This window comes from Tachyglossus aculeatus, chromosome 3, assembly GCF_015852505.1.
Source record: "Tachyglossus aculeatus isolate mTacAcu1 chromosome 3, mTacAcu1.pri, whole genome shotgun sequence".
Lineage (NCBI taxonomy): Eukaryota > Metazoa > Chordata > Mammalia > Monotremata > Tachyglossidae > Tachyglossus > Tachyglossus aculeatus.
The window spans coordinates 12150839-12170626 of NC_052068.1; the positions used below are offsets into that span (position 1 = coordinate 12150839).

At 45.9% G+C, this 19788-nt stretch overlaps 2 protein-coding genes across 2 annotated transcripts; one reads left to right on the top strand and one right to left on the bottom strand.

Annotated features, from left to right (window-relative positions):
- The first annotated feature begins 3190 nt into the window (after positions 1 to 3190).
- LOC119925221 (cystathionine gamma-lyase-like) lies at positions 3191 to 6162 on the top strand. Its single transcript, XM_038743323.1, is given in 3 exon segments — positions 3191 to 3215; positions 4847 to 4915; positions 4918 to 6162. Coding segments are annotated over 3 exon segments (1110 nt in total). The 3' UTR covers positions 5934 to 6162.
- A 1715-nt stretch (positions 6163 to 7877) lies between these two features.
- LOC119925817 (olfactory receptor 226-like) lies at positions 7878 to 8834 on the bottom strand. Its single transcript, XM_038744287.1, has one exon. It carries the CDS (start codon positions 8832 to 8834, stop codon positions 7878 to 7880), a length of 957 nt encoding a protein of 318 aa, XP_038600215.1.
- Between the last annotated feature and the right edge of the window lie 10954 nt (positions 8835 to 19788).

The window sequence follows — 19788 nt, forward strand, 5'->3', positions numbered from 1 at the left end:
ACTGTACTGAGCATTTGGGAAGGACAAGTTGACAACACATAGAGATGGTCCCTACCCAACAATGGGCTCACAGAAACCATAGTAATGATAACGTAAGAGCCATTAGAAAGGTTTCGGCAGATTAGGACTGTGATTATGGCAGAAGACAGGGCCTTCTGAAAAAAATACATCCACAGAGTCGCTATGAATCAGAAACAACTTGACGGCATTGATAATAATAATTAATAATAATAATGGCATTTATTAAGCGCTTACTATGTGCAAAGCACTGTTCTAAGCACTGGGGAGGTTACAAGGTGATCAGGTTGTTCCTCAAGGGGCTCACAGTCAACCCCCATTTTACAGATGAGGAAACTGAGGTTCAGAGAAGTGAAGTGACTTGCCCAAAAATAGTCAATTGTGCCCCTGATGATCATTATACAGTGTCTTCACCCCTTTCTCATTTCCCACCTCAGCCAGTGAGTGAGTTATGCTTGTTATTATTAATCCCATTCGTGTATCATGGCCCATGGTTAGTGACTCCTTGTTAACTCCTTGAGGGCAGTGATTGTATCAATTAATTCGATTGTATGGTCCTCTCCCAAGTGTTTAGTACAGTGCTCTACACAAATCAGCAATCATGAAATATCACTGATTGAGCAGTAATCTGAAACATTATGAAGTTTAATGACAATTTAGATTAGCATATTGTGGACACATAATCAGGAGGACTAATTCTCTGGAGAAGACACTAATGCTAGGAAAAGTCCAGGGAAGACGTGGAAGAGGCAGATGGAAAGCTAGATGGATAGAGACCGTGACAACGATTACGGAAGAACCATTAGAAAGGTTACGGATTATGGCAGAGGACAGGACGTTCTGCAGAAAGTATATCCATAGGGTCGCTATGAATTGGAAACGACTCAGTGGCACTTAATAATAATAATAATAATAATAATAATAATAAATGGTACAGGGCTATGGATACTTTGGAAAGAAATCCTTCTGTCTTCTTTTATGGGTCGCCAGAAGAAGCATGAACTAAAGGAAAGAGCAATGGCCCGGGAGTCAGAGGATCTGGGTTCTAATTCTGACTCCGCCACGTCTGCTGGGTGACCTGGGGAAGTCACTTCACTTCTCTGGACCTCCGTTCCCTCATCTGTAAAATGGGGATGAAGACTTTGAGCCTCATGTGGGACAGGGACTGTGTCCAACCCAATTATCTCATATCCACCCCAGTGCTTAGAGGAGTGCTTGGCACAAAGTAAGTGCTCAACAAATACCACAATTAATATTATTATTATTCCTGAAGAATTTCACTAAAGCCCTTTCCACATCTTCCATTTCTTAACATAGACTCCTGTCCTGTTGCTCTCCCTCTCCTAGGTCTGAGCCCATCAGGGTAACTCACAGGCCATTAGTGGAAAGAGCCCGGGCTTGAGAGTCAGAGGTTGTGGGTTCTAATCCCAACTCCGCCACTTGTCAGGTGTGTGACTTTGGGCCAGTCACTTCACTTCTCTGTGCCTCAATTACCTCATCTGTAAAATGGGAATGAAGACTGTGAGCCCCAAGTGGGACAACCTGATTACATTATATCTACCCCTGTGCTTAGAACAGTGCTTGGCACATAATAAGCGCTTAACAAATGCCATTGTTATAACAGAGAAGCGGTGTGGCTAACAGAGAAGCAGCGTGGCTCAGCGGAACGAGCACGGTCTTGGGATTCAGAGGTCATGGATTCTAATCCCGGCTCTGCCATTTGTCAGCTTTGTGACTTTGGGCAAGTCACTTCACTTCTCTGTTCCCTCATCTGTAAAATGGGGATTAAGACTGTGAGCCCCATGTGGGACAATCTGATTACCTTGTATCCCCCCAGTGCTTAGAACAGTGATTGGCACATAGATAGCACTTAACAAATGCCATTATTATTATTATTATTAATAATATCAAAGGGCAAGACAAGTTCTCGAGCAATAAAGATCTAGGACGTCATCAGTGTCATGGCATCCAAGCTCTGCTCACCACAACACAGCTGTGTTGGGTGGGATGAGGGAGGAGAACGGCAGGAGACCCAATCCGCTGCTGTTTGGAGAGCTGAAAATGGGAAACCAATGGCAAAGGAGGGTAGAGGAATCATCATCATCATCATCATCATCATCATCATCATCATCATCAATCGTATTTATTGAGCGCTTACTGTGTGCAGAGCACTGTACTAAGCACTTGGGAAGTACAAGCGGGCAACATATAGAGACAGTCCCTACCCAACAGTGGGCTCACAGTCTAAAAGGGGGAGACAGAGAACAAAACCAAACATACTAACAAAATAAAATAAATAGAATAGATATGTACAAGTAAAATAAATAAATAAATAAATAAATAGAGGAATCAATCAATCGTATTTATTAAGCGCTTACTGTGTGCACAGCACTGTACTAAGCACGTGGGAAGTACAAGCTGGCAACATATAGAGACAGTCCCTACCCAACAGTGGGTTCACAGTCTAGAAGAGGAAGCATTTTAAGAATATGGCCTAGTGGATAGACACAGGTCTGTGAGTCTGAAGGAAGCAGGTTCTAATCCTGGCTCCCCAACTTGTCTGCTGTGTGATCTTGGGCAGGCCACTTTACTTCTCTGTGTCTCAGTTACCTCACCTGTATAATGGGGATTAAGACTGTCAGCTCCATGTTGGACAGGGACTGTGTCCAACCTTTTCATTCATTCCTTCAATCATATTTATTGAGCGCTTACTGTGTGCAGAGCACTGTATTAAGGGCTTGGGAAGTCCAAGTTGGCAACAGATAGAGACAGTCCCTACCCAACAGCGGGCTCACAGTCTAGAAGGGGGAGGCAGTCAACAAAACAAAACATATTAACAAAATAAAATAGAATAGTAAACAACCTGATTGACTTGTATCCATCCAACCCAGCACTTAGAACAGTGCCTGGCACATAGTAAGCACTTATCATCATCATCATCATCATCATCATCAAGGTAAAACAAAACCTCACACAGTGCTGCATTCCAGCTGCAAACTGGGGGTCAGTTGCCGAGGACAATCAATCAATCAATCAATCAATCGGATTTATTGAGCGCTTACTGTGTGCAGAGTACTGTACTAAGCGCTTGGGAAGTACAAGTTGGCAATATATAGAGACGGTCCCTTCCCAACAGTGGGCTCACAGTCTAGAAGGGGAAGGACAGACGTGCATGGAATACTACCAGCAAGAAGGGAGTAGCTCTCTTTGAGAAAAAGCTTTGCATGGAAAACGAGAGGGAGAGGCGAAAGAGAAAACAGGGCCAGGTGCTACCAAAATTAACCCCAACAACACAACAAGGGACAACATTTTTGTGTATCCAGTGTGGCTGGAACTGTGGTCCCTCGTTGTCTTTTTCAACCACCATTACTGTCAGGGGTGTCTTTTTGAAATGTTAATGATAGCTATTCGGTTTGTAAACTCCTGGAGGGGAGGGACCTTATCTTTAAAGCCTTATCTTTAAGGCTGCTGCAGGGAAGCAGCTTGAGTTAGTGGAAAGAGCCCGGGCTTGGCAGTCAGAGGTTGTGGGTTCTAATCCTGCTCTGCCACTTGTATGCTGTTCATTCATTCATTCAATCGTATTTATTGAGCGCTTACTGTGTGCAGAGCACTGTACTTAGCGCTTGGGAAGTCCAAGTTGGCAACATATAGAGACGGTCCCTACCCAACAGTGGGCTCACAGTCTAGAAGGGGGAGACAGAGAACAAAACAAAACATATTAACAAAATAAAATAAGTAGAATAAATAAAACCTTGGGGAAGTCACTTCACTTCCCTGTGCCTCAATTACCTCACCTGTAAAATGGGGATTAAGACTGTGAGCCCGCACGTCTGACAACCTGCTGACCTTGTATCTATCCCAGCGCTTAGGAAGCGCTTAACAAATGCCATCATTATAATTATTATTATTTAATTGCACTGAGTCTTCCAAGTGTTTAGTACTGTGCTCTAGACACACTAAATACTCAATAAAAACAGTCATTTCTAAATAGAATGCAATAATTATTTTATTGAGAACCCTCACGTTGTGTTAGAATAACCACTGACTCACTGGGAATTAATGGGTGAGGAAATAGAAATAGATGATGACCATGACTGACCTTTTTCAAAACATGTTCAGTTAATCAATCATTCAATCAATCAATGGCATTTATTGAGTTTTCCTTTGTTCAGAGCACTGTATTAACCACTTGGGGAAGTGCAATACTTCAGAGTTGGTAGATGTCATCCCTCTACCCTCACGGGAGCTTATAGTCTTCCCGGGAGGTGGACATTACATTATTCTATGGCCATCGCTAGGAGAATACTTTAAATCCATGCCACTCATTGCTATTTTATTGCATTGAATACCATAAAACAGCAAAACAGAACCCCGATTTTGTACAGAGTCTGGGAAGTGTAGCAGCATCACACCTGGACTGACTCCAGGCAGAAGTGAACAATAATAAAAATAATGCTGCCACTACTACCACTATTACTACTAATAATAATTGTGGTATTTTTTAAGAACTTACTGTGTGCCAGGCATTGTACTAAGCACTGGGGTGGATACAAGCAAATAAGGTTGGACACAGTCCCTATCCCATGTGGGGCTCTCAGTCTCAATCCTCATTTTACAGATGACGTAACTGAGGCATGGAGAAGTGAGGTGACTTGCCCAAGGCCACACAGTGGACAGGTTATGGAGCTGTGATCAGAACCCATGACCTTCTGATTAATAATAATAATAATGATAATGTTATTTATTAAGCACTTGCTATGTGCAAAGCACTCTTCTAAGTGCTGGGGAGGTTACAAGGTTATCAGATGGTCCCACAGGAGGCTCACAGTCTTAATCTTCAAGCAGCTGGTGCCTGGGCAGCACATGGGTTTTGAATATAGGCGCTCTGGAAATCCCACCTCAAAAGCCTCGAAAAGGCTGTAGCTGCCTCGGATGGTGCCAAATGCAGCTTGGCTTTTGCCTCAGGATTAGCAGCCACTGTAAACATCACTCATCTCTTAAAGGCAGGAGACCAAATTATTTGCATGGATGATGTATACGGAGGAACAAACAGATACTTCAGGAGGATGGCGGTGGAAATGGGTTTGAAGCTTTCTTTTGTTGACTGTTCTAAACTGAATTTGCTTGAAGCTGCTATCAGACCAGAAACAAAGCTGGTTTGGATTGAAACCCCCACCAACCCCAACTTGAAAGTCATTGATATCGAAGCCTGTGCACAGATTGTCCGTAAACATGGAGACATTATTTTAGTTGCGGATAGCACTTTCATGTCGGCCTATTTCCAGCGCCCCTTGGCTTTGGGAGCGGATATTTGTATGTACTCAGCTACGAAGTATATGAACGGCCACAGTGATGTTGTCATGGGTTTGGTTTCTGTTAATTCAGAGGACCTCTATCAAAGGCTCCAGTTTTTGCAAAATTCTCTTGGAGCAGTGCCATCTCCATTCTACTATTATCTCTGCAATCGTGGTCTGAAGACATTGCAAATCCGGATGAAGCAATATTTTCAGAATGGACTGGCAGTTGCTAAGTATCTTGAATCAGATCCCCGGGTGGAAAAAGTCATTTTCCCTGGGCTGCCTTCTCATCCTCAGCATGAATTGGTTAAAAGCCAGTGCACGGGCTGCCCTGAGATGATCACCTTTTATATTAAGGGCAACCTTCAGCATGCTGAGACTTTTCTCAAGAACTTGAAGCTTTTCTCACTGGCTGAGAGCCTCGGGGGATATGAAAGTCTTGCTGAGCTTCTGGCAATCATGACTCATGCCTCCGTTCCCAAAGAGGACAGAGATGCCCTAAGAACCAGTGAGATGCTCATCCGCCTGTCTGTGGGCTTGGAAGATACTGAAGATTTACCGGAAGATCTAGATCAAGCCTTGAAGGCAGTGCACCCTCAGTATACTAGTCGGAACTAGGATTTGGGAACCTGTAATTTAAAGCTGATTCCTTCAAAGCTCAAATGTCCAGAAGATTGTTGTTTGAGAAGACCCGGAATGAGCATCGAAGGATTTGCACTCAAGATATAAAACGGTTCTGTTCACTCTCAGACCCCTCACTACCTTTCATGTCTCTAATCTTTAATGACTCAAATTCACTGTTCAAAATTCTTATTTACCTGGTATTATGGATTTTCAGATCAACTGTCAGTTGTGTAGTGCCCTCCCAAACCCTGCCCTCTCCCTGACTTTCCCATCTCTGTTGACGGCACTACCATCCTTCCCGTCTCACAAGCCCGCAAACTTGGTGTCATCCTCGACTCTGCTCTCTCATTCACCCCTCACATCCAAGCCGTCACCAAAACCAGCCAGTCTCAGCACCGCAACATTGCCAAGATCCGCCCTTTCCTCTCCATGCATACCGCTACCCTGCTCATTCAAGCTCTCATCCTCTCCCGTCTGGACTACTGCATCAGTCTTCTCTCTGATTTCCCATCCTCGTGTCTCTCCCTACTTCAATCCATACTTCATGCTGCTGCCCGGATTGTCTTTGTCCAGAAACGCTCTGGGCATGTTACTCCCCTCCTCAAAAATCTCCAGTGGCTACCAATCAACCTGCGCATCAGGCAGAAACTCCTCCCCTCGGTTTCAAGGCTGTCCATCCCCTCGCCCCCTCCTACCTCACCTCCCTTCTCTCCTTCTCCAGCCCACCCCGCACCCTCAGCTCCTCTGCAGCTAATTTCCTCACCGTGCCTCGTTCTTGCCTGTCCCGCCATCGACCCCCGGCCCACGTCATCCCCCGGGCCTGGAATGCCCTCCCTCTGCCCATCCGCCAAGCTAGCTCTCTTCCTCCCTTCAAGGCCCTACTGAGAGCTCACCTCCTCCAGAAGACCTTCCCAGACTGAGCCCCTTCCTTCCTCTCCCGCTCGCCCCCCTTTCCATCCCCCCCATCTTACCTCCTTCCCTTCCCCACAGCACCTGTCTATATGTATATATGTTTGTACATATTTATTACTCTATTTATTTATCTTACTTGTACACATCTATTCTATTTATTTTATTTTGTTAGTATGTTTGGTTTTGTTCTCTGTCTCTCCCTTCTAGACTGTGAGCCCGCTGTTGAGTAGGGACTGTCTCTATGTGTTGCCGACTTGTACTTCCCAAGCACTTAGTACAGTGCTCTGCATAGAGTAAGCACTCAATAAATGCAATTGATTGATTGATTGATTAATCCCCATTATCAGATGAGGTAACTGAGGCACAGAGAAGTTAAGTGACTTGTCCAAAGTCACACAGCTGACAATTGATGAAGCCGGAATTTGAACCCATGACCTCTGACTCCAAAGCCCGTGTTCTTTCCACTGAACCCTGCCCAGACCCGGGCTCTATCCTGTGGCTTGTGCTTCTACTTCTGTGCCATTGTACAGATTGTGTTACACCTGCCTGGAGAGGCACATATTGTGGAAAGGATATTCCCTAATATTTCTATCAATCATTTTATATCCAAACTGTGTTCTGGAAACCTGTGTTATAGCAGAACTGATTACGATTGATTGATCAAGATTCATAATTGGTATTCTCATCTGGAAGTTTTTATAGCTGTTATTTGTTATATCTGTAGCTGTTATGCCCGTAATTAATTAATTTATATTAAAGTCTGTCTAACCCCAACTAGGAAAATATCATATCATATCAATTGTATTTATTGAGCGCTTACTATGTGCAGAGCACTGTACTAAGCGCTTGGGAAGTACAAATTGGCAACACATAGAGACAGTCCCTACCCAACAGTGGGCTCACAGTCTAAAAGGGGGAAAATGGGTTCCCAAGGAGGGATCATGGGAGGAATTACATCAGTTTCCTCCTAAACCCTTGTGTTCAGCTCACGTTTTCTGTGTCCTTATGTCAGGGTCCTCCTGAGCCTTAGGGGACAACACACATCTTCTGGGTGGCCCTCTGCCTCATCATCCTCAGGGCAGTCTTCACCTCCTGGTTCCTGAGGCAGTAGATGATGGGGTTGAGGAGAGGCGTGAGCACAGTGTAGATGACCGACACCAACTTGTTGTAGTCGAAGGAGTCGAGGGCCCGGGGACGGGCGTAGATGAAGAGCGTGGCCGAGTAGTAGATGACCACAACGGCCAGGTGAGAGGCACAGGTGGAGAAGGCCTTCTTCCGGCCGGAGGCCGAGGGGATCCTCAGGACGGCGGTGACGATGGAGATGTAGGAGAGGACGGTGACCAGCAGCGGACCCAGAAGAATCATCAGGGCCAGCAGGAAGTCCACGAGTTCGGTCAAGGACATGTCCGTGCATGTCAGGTTGAGCAGCGGGGACACGTCGCAGAAGAAGTGGTTGAGGACGTTGGGGCCGCAGTAGACGAGTCGCGAGATGAAGAAGGTCTTCCCCAGGGAGACGGCGAAGCCCCCGAGCCAGGAGCCGGCCCCCAGGCGGAGGCAGAGGCCGGGGCCCATGATGGCGGGGTAGCGGAGGGGGTGACAGATGGCCACGTGGCGGTCGTAGGCCATGACGGCCAACAGCAGGCACTCGGTGCAGGCCAGCCCCAGGAAGCAGTAGAGCTGAGCCATGCAGGCCAGGAAGGAGATGTGGTGGGCCCGGGGAGTCAGGAGGGTGGCCAGAATCTTGGGGACGGTGACGGACACATACCAGATCTCCAGGAAGGAGAGGTTGCTGAGGAAGAGGTACATGGGCTTGTGGAGAGGCCGGTGCCCTTGGACCAGGGTGATGACGACCAGGTTCTCGGACACGGTCAGCAAGTAGGCCAGGAGGAATAACAGAAAGAGGGAGAGGCGAAGTCCCACAGAGCCGGGGAAGCCCACCAGGATGAATTCAGCCACCTGCGTGTGGTTATCCCTAGGGGACATTTCTTCTAGCTGGAACAATAAGTACGACAGTAAGACTACATTAATCCATTGGTGGTATTTCTTGAGCACCTACAGTGTGCAGAGCACTCTACTAAATACTTGGAATTGAACAGAGAGAAGCAGCATGGCCTAGTGTATAGAGCACAGAGGACCTGAGTTTGAATCCCAGATCCACACTGATCTACTGCATTCAGTTCTCCCCAATCTCAAGGACCTTTCTGAAATCCCACCTCCTCCAAGAGGTCTTCTTTGTTGAACTTCTCATCTTCAGATCTTCCATGTTACCTAAAGACTTAGACAGTTTCATTCCCCATCGTCCCACCCTGAAGCATGGAAGTACAGAGAAGCAGCGTGGCTCAGTGGAAAGAGCCCGGGCTTTGGAGTCAGAGGTCGTGGGTTCAAATCCCAGCTCCACCAACTGTCAGCTGTGGGACTTGGGGCAAGTCACTTCACTTCTCTGGGCCTCAGTTACCTCATCTGTAAAATGGGGATGAAGATGTGAGCCCCCCAAGGGACAACCTGATCACCTTGTAACCTCCCCAGCGCTTAGAACAGTGCTCTGCACATAGTAAGTGCTTAACAAATACTATTATTATTATAGCTTGAAACTCGGTTTCTTCCCCTTTTGTGTGATTCATTTTAGTGTGACTCCCCGCTACCCTGCACCTTCTTCCTTCCCCTACAAAAGAATGAAATGTCAAAAACCTCTCTCTCTCCTACATGCTTTTTGGTGTAGGTAACATTTCTTCTCTCCTATGAACCAGCACTTTATCATGGCGGGATAATTTGTATATTCCAATGAAGCTTAGAGCTATGCCATTGGGAGATACTCTCTCACTAGAGTAACCTATAATAATAATAATCTTAATAATGATGGTATTTGCAAAGCACTTTCTATGTGCCAAGCACTGTTCTAAGCTCTGGGGTAGATACAGGGTAATCAGGTTGCCCCACGTGGGGCTCACAGTCTTAATCCCCATTTTACAGATGAGGTAACTGAGGCACAGAGAAGTGAAGTGACTTGCCCAAAGTCACAGAGCTGATAAGTGGCGGAGCCGGGATTAGAACCTCTGACTCCCAAACCTGTGCTCTTTCCACTAAGCCACACTGCTTCTCCATAATGGAAAGGTCTAAGCTGAAGCGTCAGACAAAGTTGATTCACCTATGCCGGGCAGCCATGGCATAGGAAAGAGTGAAAGGCAGATGATCAAGTGATCAAATGTTGATCAAAGACAATGGCAGGGATATAAGTTTTTACGATGCAAAGAAGGCAATGGTAAGCCACTTCTATATTTTTTATGAAGAAAGCTCTATTGCCATACACACCAGACTGACTCAGAAGACAGGACATTCTGGAAAGAGTGTGTCCTTGGGGTCGTTATGAATCGGAAACGATTCGATGACATTTGACTACTAACATTTCTTACACGCAATAGATTGATAGCACTCAAAGGGGACGTTGAAAGTTCATTTAGTCCACTCACCCATCTGTGAAGAACTGCATTCAGACCAACTATCTCACTATCTTAGATCTTCTTCAAAAGTCACCTAGTCGTTTCCGACCCATAGCGACTCCCTGGACACATCCTCTTCAGAACATCCCATCTTCTGTCATAAATGATGTGCGTATCCATAGAGTTTTCATCTTAGATCTTCAGAGGGTTTTTTAGGGTGGGGTAAAGCGTGAATGTGTTTGAAATCAGTGGGAAAGAAGCCATCGGAAAGTGAACAGTTGAAGATGGAGGTCAGGGAGGGAAGAAGGAAAGGGACAAGTGTTTGAATAAGGTGCCAAGGGGTGAAGTTGGAGGCATAGGTGGAAGGGGTAGATTTTGAGAGGAGGCAGAAGATCTCCTCTTGAGATCCTGCTGGGAAAGATGGGAGAGTCAAAAAGGGGCTGGAGGAGGGAGGGACTTAAGAGGAGCGGGGGGAATTTTGAAAAGTTCACATAGTTCTCTGGTGCTTCAGTCTGCAAGATCACCACTGAATACAACAGTGACAGGATGAATCATTTTAGTTAGATACTTTTTCTAGTTCTCTCCAGTTTGCAACTTACTTGTTCAAGTGCCATGATTCAACTCTCAATTGCCATCTCCAATTTGACCTGTTTGAAGAGAAGAATTCCACTCATTTGCTTGCTAATGTGCCTCATCGTCATTATAATCAAATTGTAAGAGTGGATAAGGCATTGTACAATTCTCGGAATACGTTCATTCATTCATTCATTCATTCAATCATATTTATTGAGCGTTTACTGTGTGCAGAGCACTGTACTAAGCACTTGGGAAGTACAAGTTGGCAACATATAGAGACGGTCCCTACCCAACAGTGGGCTCACAGTCTAAATGAGGGGGACAGAGAACAAAACAAAACATATTAACAAAATAAAATAAATAGAATAAATATGTACAAATAAAAAATAAATAAATAGATATGTACGTTTGAGCTCAGACTCTACGCTATCACTGAATTTTTGCTGCAACAGCTATTAAGTTACTTAAACCCTCTGGATTTCAGGATTATAAAATGCAACCAGTCGAAGTCTGGTCCCTACAGAATTATGGGAGTTCTAGATTACAATCAAGTACATTGAGCTACTTGGATGTTATTATTATTATTATAATTGTTATTATTTTATTATCACCAGCTCCTTGTGGGCAAGGATCCTGTCAACCTACCCTACGGTACTGAATTTTCCCAAGTGCTTAGCACACTGTGCTCTGTAAACAGGAAGCACTCAATAAAAACTATTGATTAATTAATTGATTGATTAATTAATGAGAGTACCCTAATAAGTGTTCATCATAAGTAAACCACCATTAGAAGTGTCAGCTTTTGAATACAAACAACTATAAGGTAAGTGGTACTACTATTAACAATGTTTTGACCACCTCATCTATGGGATATAACCTCACCCCACGCCGATTTAGAAAATCCTGGTTTGTTTTAATTTTTAATTTCTTTTTTAACCTAGGAGAAAATGATTCTTCTGGGAAGAACCCTTCATACTGATGAAGAAGGATTCACTGGATCTCAGGTTTGAAACCAACTATTAAAACAAAACTTGTTGGAAAAACAAACAGAAGCTAAACCTTTTAACTCTTGTAATCTGTGAAGAGTGACTTACTCCTCTGGATCTACGTCATTCCCAACCATGAACTGAGTTTCCTTGTCCCAGCAAATCTGCTATTATTGGAAATCAGTTACTTACATGGAAAATGCATATGATGCCGCTGGGGAAGCGGCTGAAAAGACTCCTGAATTGATTTCTCAGCAACACATCTTTGGGAAAATGGAGGGGAGGAAAGAAATTCCTCGAATGAGTGAAGTGCTCCAACTCCTTCTTATGTCAGTGTCCCAAGTTGAGGGTTGAAAGAAGAGACAGGGAGAGCTACGGATGGCTCGTGGACAGGGAGGTTTTGGAAAGTCTGTCCAGAAGGAGAGAAGAGATTAGGAGAGGAATGGAGTGCCAGTTGATGACATATCCCTGCCCCGTGCTGGGGAGTGCCAGGGGATGCCTTCTCCCTGCCCTGTGCTGGGCAGAAGGAACACTTCCCTCCTATCTCCCCGGAGAGGGCATTTTATGCAGTGCCAGCCCTGACTCTTGGGCTTTCTAATGGCCCTTTTGGGACACCCACCTTCTCTCTGAATGTCCTCAACCTTCCTGTTTGGGAAGCCGGACACAGATCCTGAGAAAAATGAGGACTCACTCCCCCTGATTTCTCTTGTCTAGCAATTGTTCATAGTAGTAATAGTATTATCATTATTATTAATAATATTATATAATGGCATAATTAGATTAATAAATACAATTGAATGAATATAATAATATGTTTTTCATTAAGAACTTACTTGAGCCCAAACATTTTAGTAGGCACTGGAATAGATTAAAACATAAGTAACTCAGACACAGGCTCTATGCCACATGATGCCCACAGTCTAAAGGGGAGGGAACACAGGTATTTAATCCCCATTTCACAGAGGCCCAGAGAAGTTAAGTGACTTATCCAGGGTCACAAGCAGGCAAGTGGTGGAGTTGAGATCAGACCTCAGGTCCCCTGACTCACAGGACTGGGTTAACAATAATAATAATAATAATGGTATTTGTTAAGCACTTACTATGTGCCAATCACTGTTTAAGGGGCTGGATTAGATACAAGATAATGATGTTGTCCCACATGGGGCTCACATTCTTAATCCCCATTTTACAGATGAGGTAACAGGCACAGAGAAGTTAAGTGATTTGCCCAAGGTCACACAGCTGACAAGCGGCAGGGCCGGGATTAGAATCCACGACCTCTGATTCCCAAGCCCAGGATCTTGCCACTAGGCCATGCAGATTCCCATGGTATTTTTTGAGGACTTCCTATGTGCCTGGGACTGTGTTCTTTTCACTAGACCATAATGTTTCTTCTGGGAGCACTCTCCTTCAAGATGGCTAAACATTAAAAACAAACAACAAAACTAAACCCAGAAATAGAAAGGAGAAGCACAAATCCATATGTTCTGTGAATTACACAGCACTTAGTACAGTGCTTTGCACATAGTAAGCGCTTAATAAATGCCATCATTGTTATTATTATCTTTCACTGTAAGAAGAATAGGAGGGCTTGCTGGAGTAGAAGCTTTCAGAGGGTAAATGCTATGTGATAGATGAGAAGTGGCATGGATCTGTGGAAAGAGCCCAGGCCCCGGAGTCAAAGGACTTGGGTTCTAATCCCAGCCCTGCCGCTCATCTGATTTGTGACCTTGGGCAAGTCACTTCATTTCTCTTCGCCTCAGTTCCCTCATCTGCAAAACAGGGATTCAATACCTGCTCTCCCTCCTATTTAGACAGTAAGCCCCATGTGGGACCTGATTCTCTTGTATCTACCCTAGCACTTAGTCCAGTGCTTGGCACTTAGTAAGCGCTGATCAAATCCTACAACTATTATTAATTATTCCAACGGAGAAGGGGAGTAAATAAGCAACATTTTGGCCGAAGTAAAAGTCAGGCTGGCTAGATCCTCATTCTAATAATGGGAAGCAACATGACCTAGTGGATAGAACATAGACCTGGGACCTGTATTCGAATTACAGCCCTGACACTTGCCCCCACCAGAGACCCGTGCCTGGACCTCCATTCATTCATTCAATCGTATTTATTGAGCGCTTACTGTGTGCAGAGCACTGTACTGAGTGCTTGGGAAGTACAAGTTGGCAACCTCTAGAGACGGTCCCTACCCAACAGTGGGCTCACAGTCTCCATCACAGCTGTACGCATGTAGAGGGGACTAGGCTGGAGTCAGATTGCCTCCCATCAATCCGGGGGCATTGATTGAACGCACCTCGCATACAGAGCACTGAACTAAGTATACTTAGGAGAAGCCAGTATAACAGAGTAGGTAGATACATTCCCCACCCAAAAGGAACGTATTGTCTAGGGACTGGTGTCCATCATAGGAGAGGAGGAACCATGTTGGGTCATAGTTCAACCTCTTCTACTAGGGATTGGTTTATTCGTAGGGACATCCAGACACATTAATCATCCAACCAAGTACCTCTTACGTAAATCACAAGTGAGGGTTTAGTGTGTCCTTGAGCAAGTCACTTCAGTTCTCTGTCCCTCAGTTCTCTCATCTGCAAAGTAGGGATTGGAAATCTGTTTTCCCTCCTACTTAGACTGTGAGCCCCATGTTGGACCTGATTATCGCGAACATAGTACAGTGCATTGAAAGCACTTCACAAATACCACAATTATTATCATTATTATTAGGAGAGTGATGGTCTGTCAGATATGAAGGGGTGGGAGTTCCAGGTCAGAGGGAAGACGTGGGCAAGATGTTGGTGACAAGAAAGACGAGATTGAGGTTCAGTGAGTAAGATGGCGGTAGAGGAGCGAAGTGTGCGGGCTGGGTTATATTAGGAAATCAGTGAGGAGGAGGAGGAGGAGGAGGACTGATCGACTGCCTTAAAAGTCATCAGTAAGGAATTTCTGTTCGATGCGGAGGTGGATTGGCCAACACTGGAGTTTCTTGAGAAGTGGGGAAATGTGGACTGAGCAGATTTTTAGAAAAAATGATCCAGGCAGCAGAGTGAAGTCGGGACTGGAGTGGGGAGAGACAGGAGGCAGGGAGGTCAGCAGGGAGGCTGATGCAGTAGTCAAGACGAGACAGGATAAGTGCTTGGATCAGCAAGGTGGCAGTTCGGTTGGAGAAGAAAGGGTGGAATCTAGAACTGTTTGGAGGAGAATAGAAGAGGGTAAAGAGGATCTGGAAAGTCACTGGGAGAATGCGGCTCCTTTATGGGTGGCGGTGAGGCCCTGCTTTCCCACCTCTTGGCCTCTAATAATAATAATAATGGCATTTATTAAGCACATACTATGTGCAAAGCACTGTTCTAAACACTGGGGAGGTTACAAGATGATCAGGTTGTCCCCCAGGGGGCTCACAGTCTTCATCCCCATTTTCCAGATGAGGGAACTGAGGCCCAGAGAAGTTAAGTGACTTGCCCAATGTCACACAGCTGACAAGTGGCGCAGCTGGGATTTGAACCCATGACCTCTGACTCCAAAGCCCGTGCTCTTTCCACTGAGCCACACTGCTTCTCTAACTCTCCTACCCAAGGACTAAAGCATCTCTGCCCCTGCTGCTCCCTGGAGCTCCTAGTACCATGCTTTCTCTCCAACAGTTGTCCCCCAGGGATCCAGGGTGGAGCAGATTCCCCGGCCCCTTCCATTCAATCAATCAATCAATCAATCAATCAATCCTATTTATTGAACACTTAGTCAATCATATATATTGAGCACTTGATGTGTGCAGAGCATGATACTAAGCCCTTGGGAATGTACGGTATAACAATACAACAGACACATTCCCTGCCCACAGTGAGCTTATAGTCTAGAGGGAGAGACAGACATTAATATAAGTGAGTAAGTTACAGATAGGTGCATAAGTGCCCTGGGGCTGGGAGGAGGGATAAATAAAGGGAGCAAGTCAGGGTGATGCAGAAGGGAGAGGGAGACTGTAAGCTCTCTAGACTGTAAACCCTCTAGACTGTGGACAGGAAATGTGTCTATTTATTGTTGTATTTGCCCAAGCGCTTAGTACAGTGGCATGGACACAGTAAAGCTTTCAATAAATAGAACTGAATGAATGAATGAATGAATGAGAAGAGGAAAGGAGGGCTTAGTCAGGGAAGACCTCATGGAGGAGATGGGCCTTCAGTAAGGCTTTGAAGCAGGGGAGAGTTATTGTCTGTCAGCTATGAGGAAGGAGGGCGTTCCATGCCAAAGGCAGGACATGGGAGAGAAGTGAGATAGATGAGACGGAGGTGCAGTGAGGAGGTTGCCATTAAAGGAACAAAGTATACAAGATAGACAAGATGGAGGTACAGGAGTGAAGTGTGCGGGCTGGGTGTAGCAGGAGAGTAGCGAGGTGAGGTCGGAGGGGCAAGGTGATAGACGGCTTTCAAGTCAATGGTGGGGAGTTTCTGTTTGACTTGGAGGTGAATGGGCAACCGCCGGAGGTTCTTGGACAGTGGGGAAGCACGGCCTGGACATTTCTGTAGAAAAACGTTCCGGTCAGCAGAGTGAAGTTCGGACTGAAGTGGGGAGAGGCAGGAGGCTGGGAGGTCAGCAGGGAGGCTGATACAGTAATCTAGATGGAAGAGGAGAGGGGACTGGTGGCAGTTTGGATGGCGAGGAAAGGGTGCGGAGCACACCGCTATGCTCTGACCTCCACAACCAACCCAGCGGCCTTCCTTCAACTCCTCTCCCTTGTGAGACCTCTGACTCGGTGTAGTTCCTCCTCGCAGTACAGCCTAGGGGTGAGAACCCGGTCCTGAGAGTCAGAAAATCATGGGTTCTAATCCCGGCTCCGCCGCTTGTCTGCTGTGTGACCTTGGGCAAGTCACTTCACTTCTCTGGGCCTCTGTTTCCTCATCTGTAAAGTGGAGATTAAGCCTGTGAGCCCCACGTGGGACAGGGACTGTGTCCAACTCGTTTTGCTTGTATCTGCTCCAGCGCTTAGCACAGTGCCTGGCACGTAGTAAATGCTTAACAAATGCCATCATTAGTAGTACGACGGTCTGCCCGTAGAAGGTATTCAACGGTGAACAAACATGTTTCCTTTGCCTCTCTTTGCCCATCCGCCAAGCTAGCTCTCTTCCTCCCTTCAAGGCCCTACTGAGAGCTCTCCTCCTCCAGAAGGCCTTCCCAGACTGAGCCCCTTCCATCCTCTCCCTCTCGTCCCCCTCTCCATCCCCCTCATCTTACCTCCTTCCCTTCCCCACAGCACCTGTATATATGTATATATGTTTGTACATATTTATTACTCTATTTATTTATTTATTTGTTTATTTTACTTGTACATATCTATTCTATTTATTTTATTTTGTTAGTATGGTTTTGTTCTCTGTCTCCCTCTTTTAGACTGTGAGCTCACTGTTGGGTAGGGACTGTCTCTATATGTTGTCAACTTGTACTTCCCAAGCTCTTAGTACAGTGCTCTGCACACAGTAAGCGCTCAATTAATACGACTGATTGATTGATTGATTGATTGATTCCTTTCCGGAATGTAGAATTTGGGCGCAACCCTTGCTCCTGGGCCATTGGGTCCCACCCCAGCTTTCTGTTCACTTCTGACTGGGGCGAAGCGTGCTGAAATATTTAACAGTCGCGATAATAATAATATTAATAATAACAACAATAATGATAATAATTGTGGTATTTGTTAAGCGCTTGCTAAGTGCCAGGAACTGTACTAAGCACTGTGGTAGATACAATTAATTGGGTTGGATGCAGTCCCTCTCCAACATAATAATAATAATAGTAGTTTTGTTAAGCACTTACTCTATGCCAGGCACCGTACTGGGGCGGATCCAAGCAAATCGGATTGGACACAGTCCCTGCCCCGCACCCTGCTCAGTCTTCATCCCCGTTTTACAGATGAGGTAACTGAGGCACAGAGAAGTGAAGGGAGTTGCCCAAAGTGCCACAGCAGACAAGTGGCAGAGGCAGGATGAGAACCCAGGTCCTTCTGACCCCCAAGCCCGTGCTCTATCCACCAGGCCACGCTGCTTCTCTTGCCCCCCACATTGCCTTGCCACCCTCACCCCCTCCCTGGCTCACCCACTCTCTGCCTGAAGTCAGCCCTGCCAACTTGTACTTCCCAAGCGCTTAGTACAGTGCTCTGCACACAGTAAGCGCTCAATAAATGCGATTGATTGATTGATTGATTGTTGGTTCTCCCGGCTCAGGCAGGCTCTGGGCCTGGGCCTGCATTCCCACCTTCCCGTCCAGCCATCACCCTGGCATAGCCCTTGTGGGTCCCGCATTTGGATGACTCAAGTGGCCGACGAGCAGAGCGCTTGCCTTTTCCGAAGGCCCGAAACTCGTCCCGGGCCTCGGGCCTCCTGGCTACAATTGCTCGTCCTGGCTGAGTTTCTTTCAACTCCTGGGATCCAACGTGTTATAGCAGAACTGATTACCGAGATCCGCAATTGGTATTCGTATCTGGAATTTTTTATAGCCGTAATTTATTGATTACATCTGTAGCTATTATATCCGTAAATTATTTATATTAAGGCCTGTCTTCCCCTCTAGACTGTTTACAGATGAGGTAACTGAGGCACAGAGAAGTGAAGTGATTTGCCCAAAGTCACACAGCTGACAGTTGGCGGAGCCGGGAGTTGAACCCATGACCTCTGACTCCGAAGCCCGGGCTCTTTCCACTGAGGCACGCTGCTTCTCATGTTCATGTTCATATCTGTCATTTCTTTCTTTCTATTAATGTCTGCCTCCCCACCTCTAGACTGTAAGCTCATTATGGACAGGGAACGTGTCTAAGCTTCCTCGCTAAACCTGTTGTGGGCAGGGAATTTGTCTGTTAAATCGTTATATTGCACTCTCACAAGTGCTTAGTACAGTGCTCTGCACACATTAATCGCTCAGTAAATACCATTGATTGATGGATAACGATAATAATAATTGTCATAATCATAATAACAGCGGTGTTTGTGAAGTGCTTACTATGTGCACTGGGATAGGTACAACATGATCAGGTTGGGAACTGTCCTCATCCCACATGGGGCTCACAGTCCAAGGAAGAGGGAAGACAGGAATGATTAAATTCCCATTTTACTGCAGCTGTTGGGAAACAGAGGGTATTCCTAGTAACAACTTTTGAAGGGGATCAAAGGTCCCAGGAAGAGAAATCTCAAAGCCCAAGATGGCTCTTTGGCTGGTGGCTAGAGCTCTGGAATCTTGGTAGGAGGGCCGAGCTGGAAAATTCCCTGTGGTGTCCAACCACTAGCTGGCTCTTCCAGAGGTAATAATAATGATAATAATAATAATGATGGCATTTGTTAAGCGCTTACTATGTGCAAAGCACTGTTCTAAGCACTGGGGGGATACAAGGTGATCAGGTTGTCCCACAGGGGGCTCACAGTCTTCATCCCCATTTTCCAGAAGAGGGAACTGAGGCCCAGAGAAATGAAGTGACTTGCCCAAAGTCACACCGTGGGCCATTGGCGGAGCCGGGATTTGAACCCATGACCTCTGACTCCAAAGCCCGGGCTCTTTCCACTGAGCCACGCTGCTTCCCTGCGTGAGGTTCCAGGGATTGGGGACATCCTTTGTGATATCACCCGGAGGTGAGAACTCAACCAGATTCATTCATTCATTCATTCATTCATTCACTCAATTGCATTTATTTCATGCTTACTGTGTGCAGAGCACTGTTCCAAAGTACCTGGAAGAGTGCAATACAACAATAAACAGACACGTTCCCTGTCCATAAAGAGCTTACAGTCTAGAGGTGGGGAGGCAGACATTAACAGAAAGAAAGAAATGACAGATATGAACATGAACATGAGAAGCAGCGTGGCTCAGTGGAAAGAGCCCGGGCTTGGGAGTCAGAGGTCATGGGTTCAACTCCCGGCTCCGCCAACTGTCAGCTGTGTGACTTTGGGCAAGTCA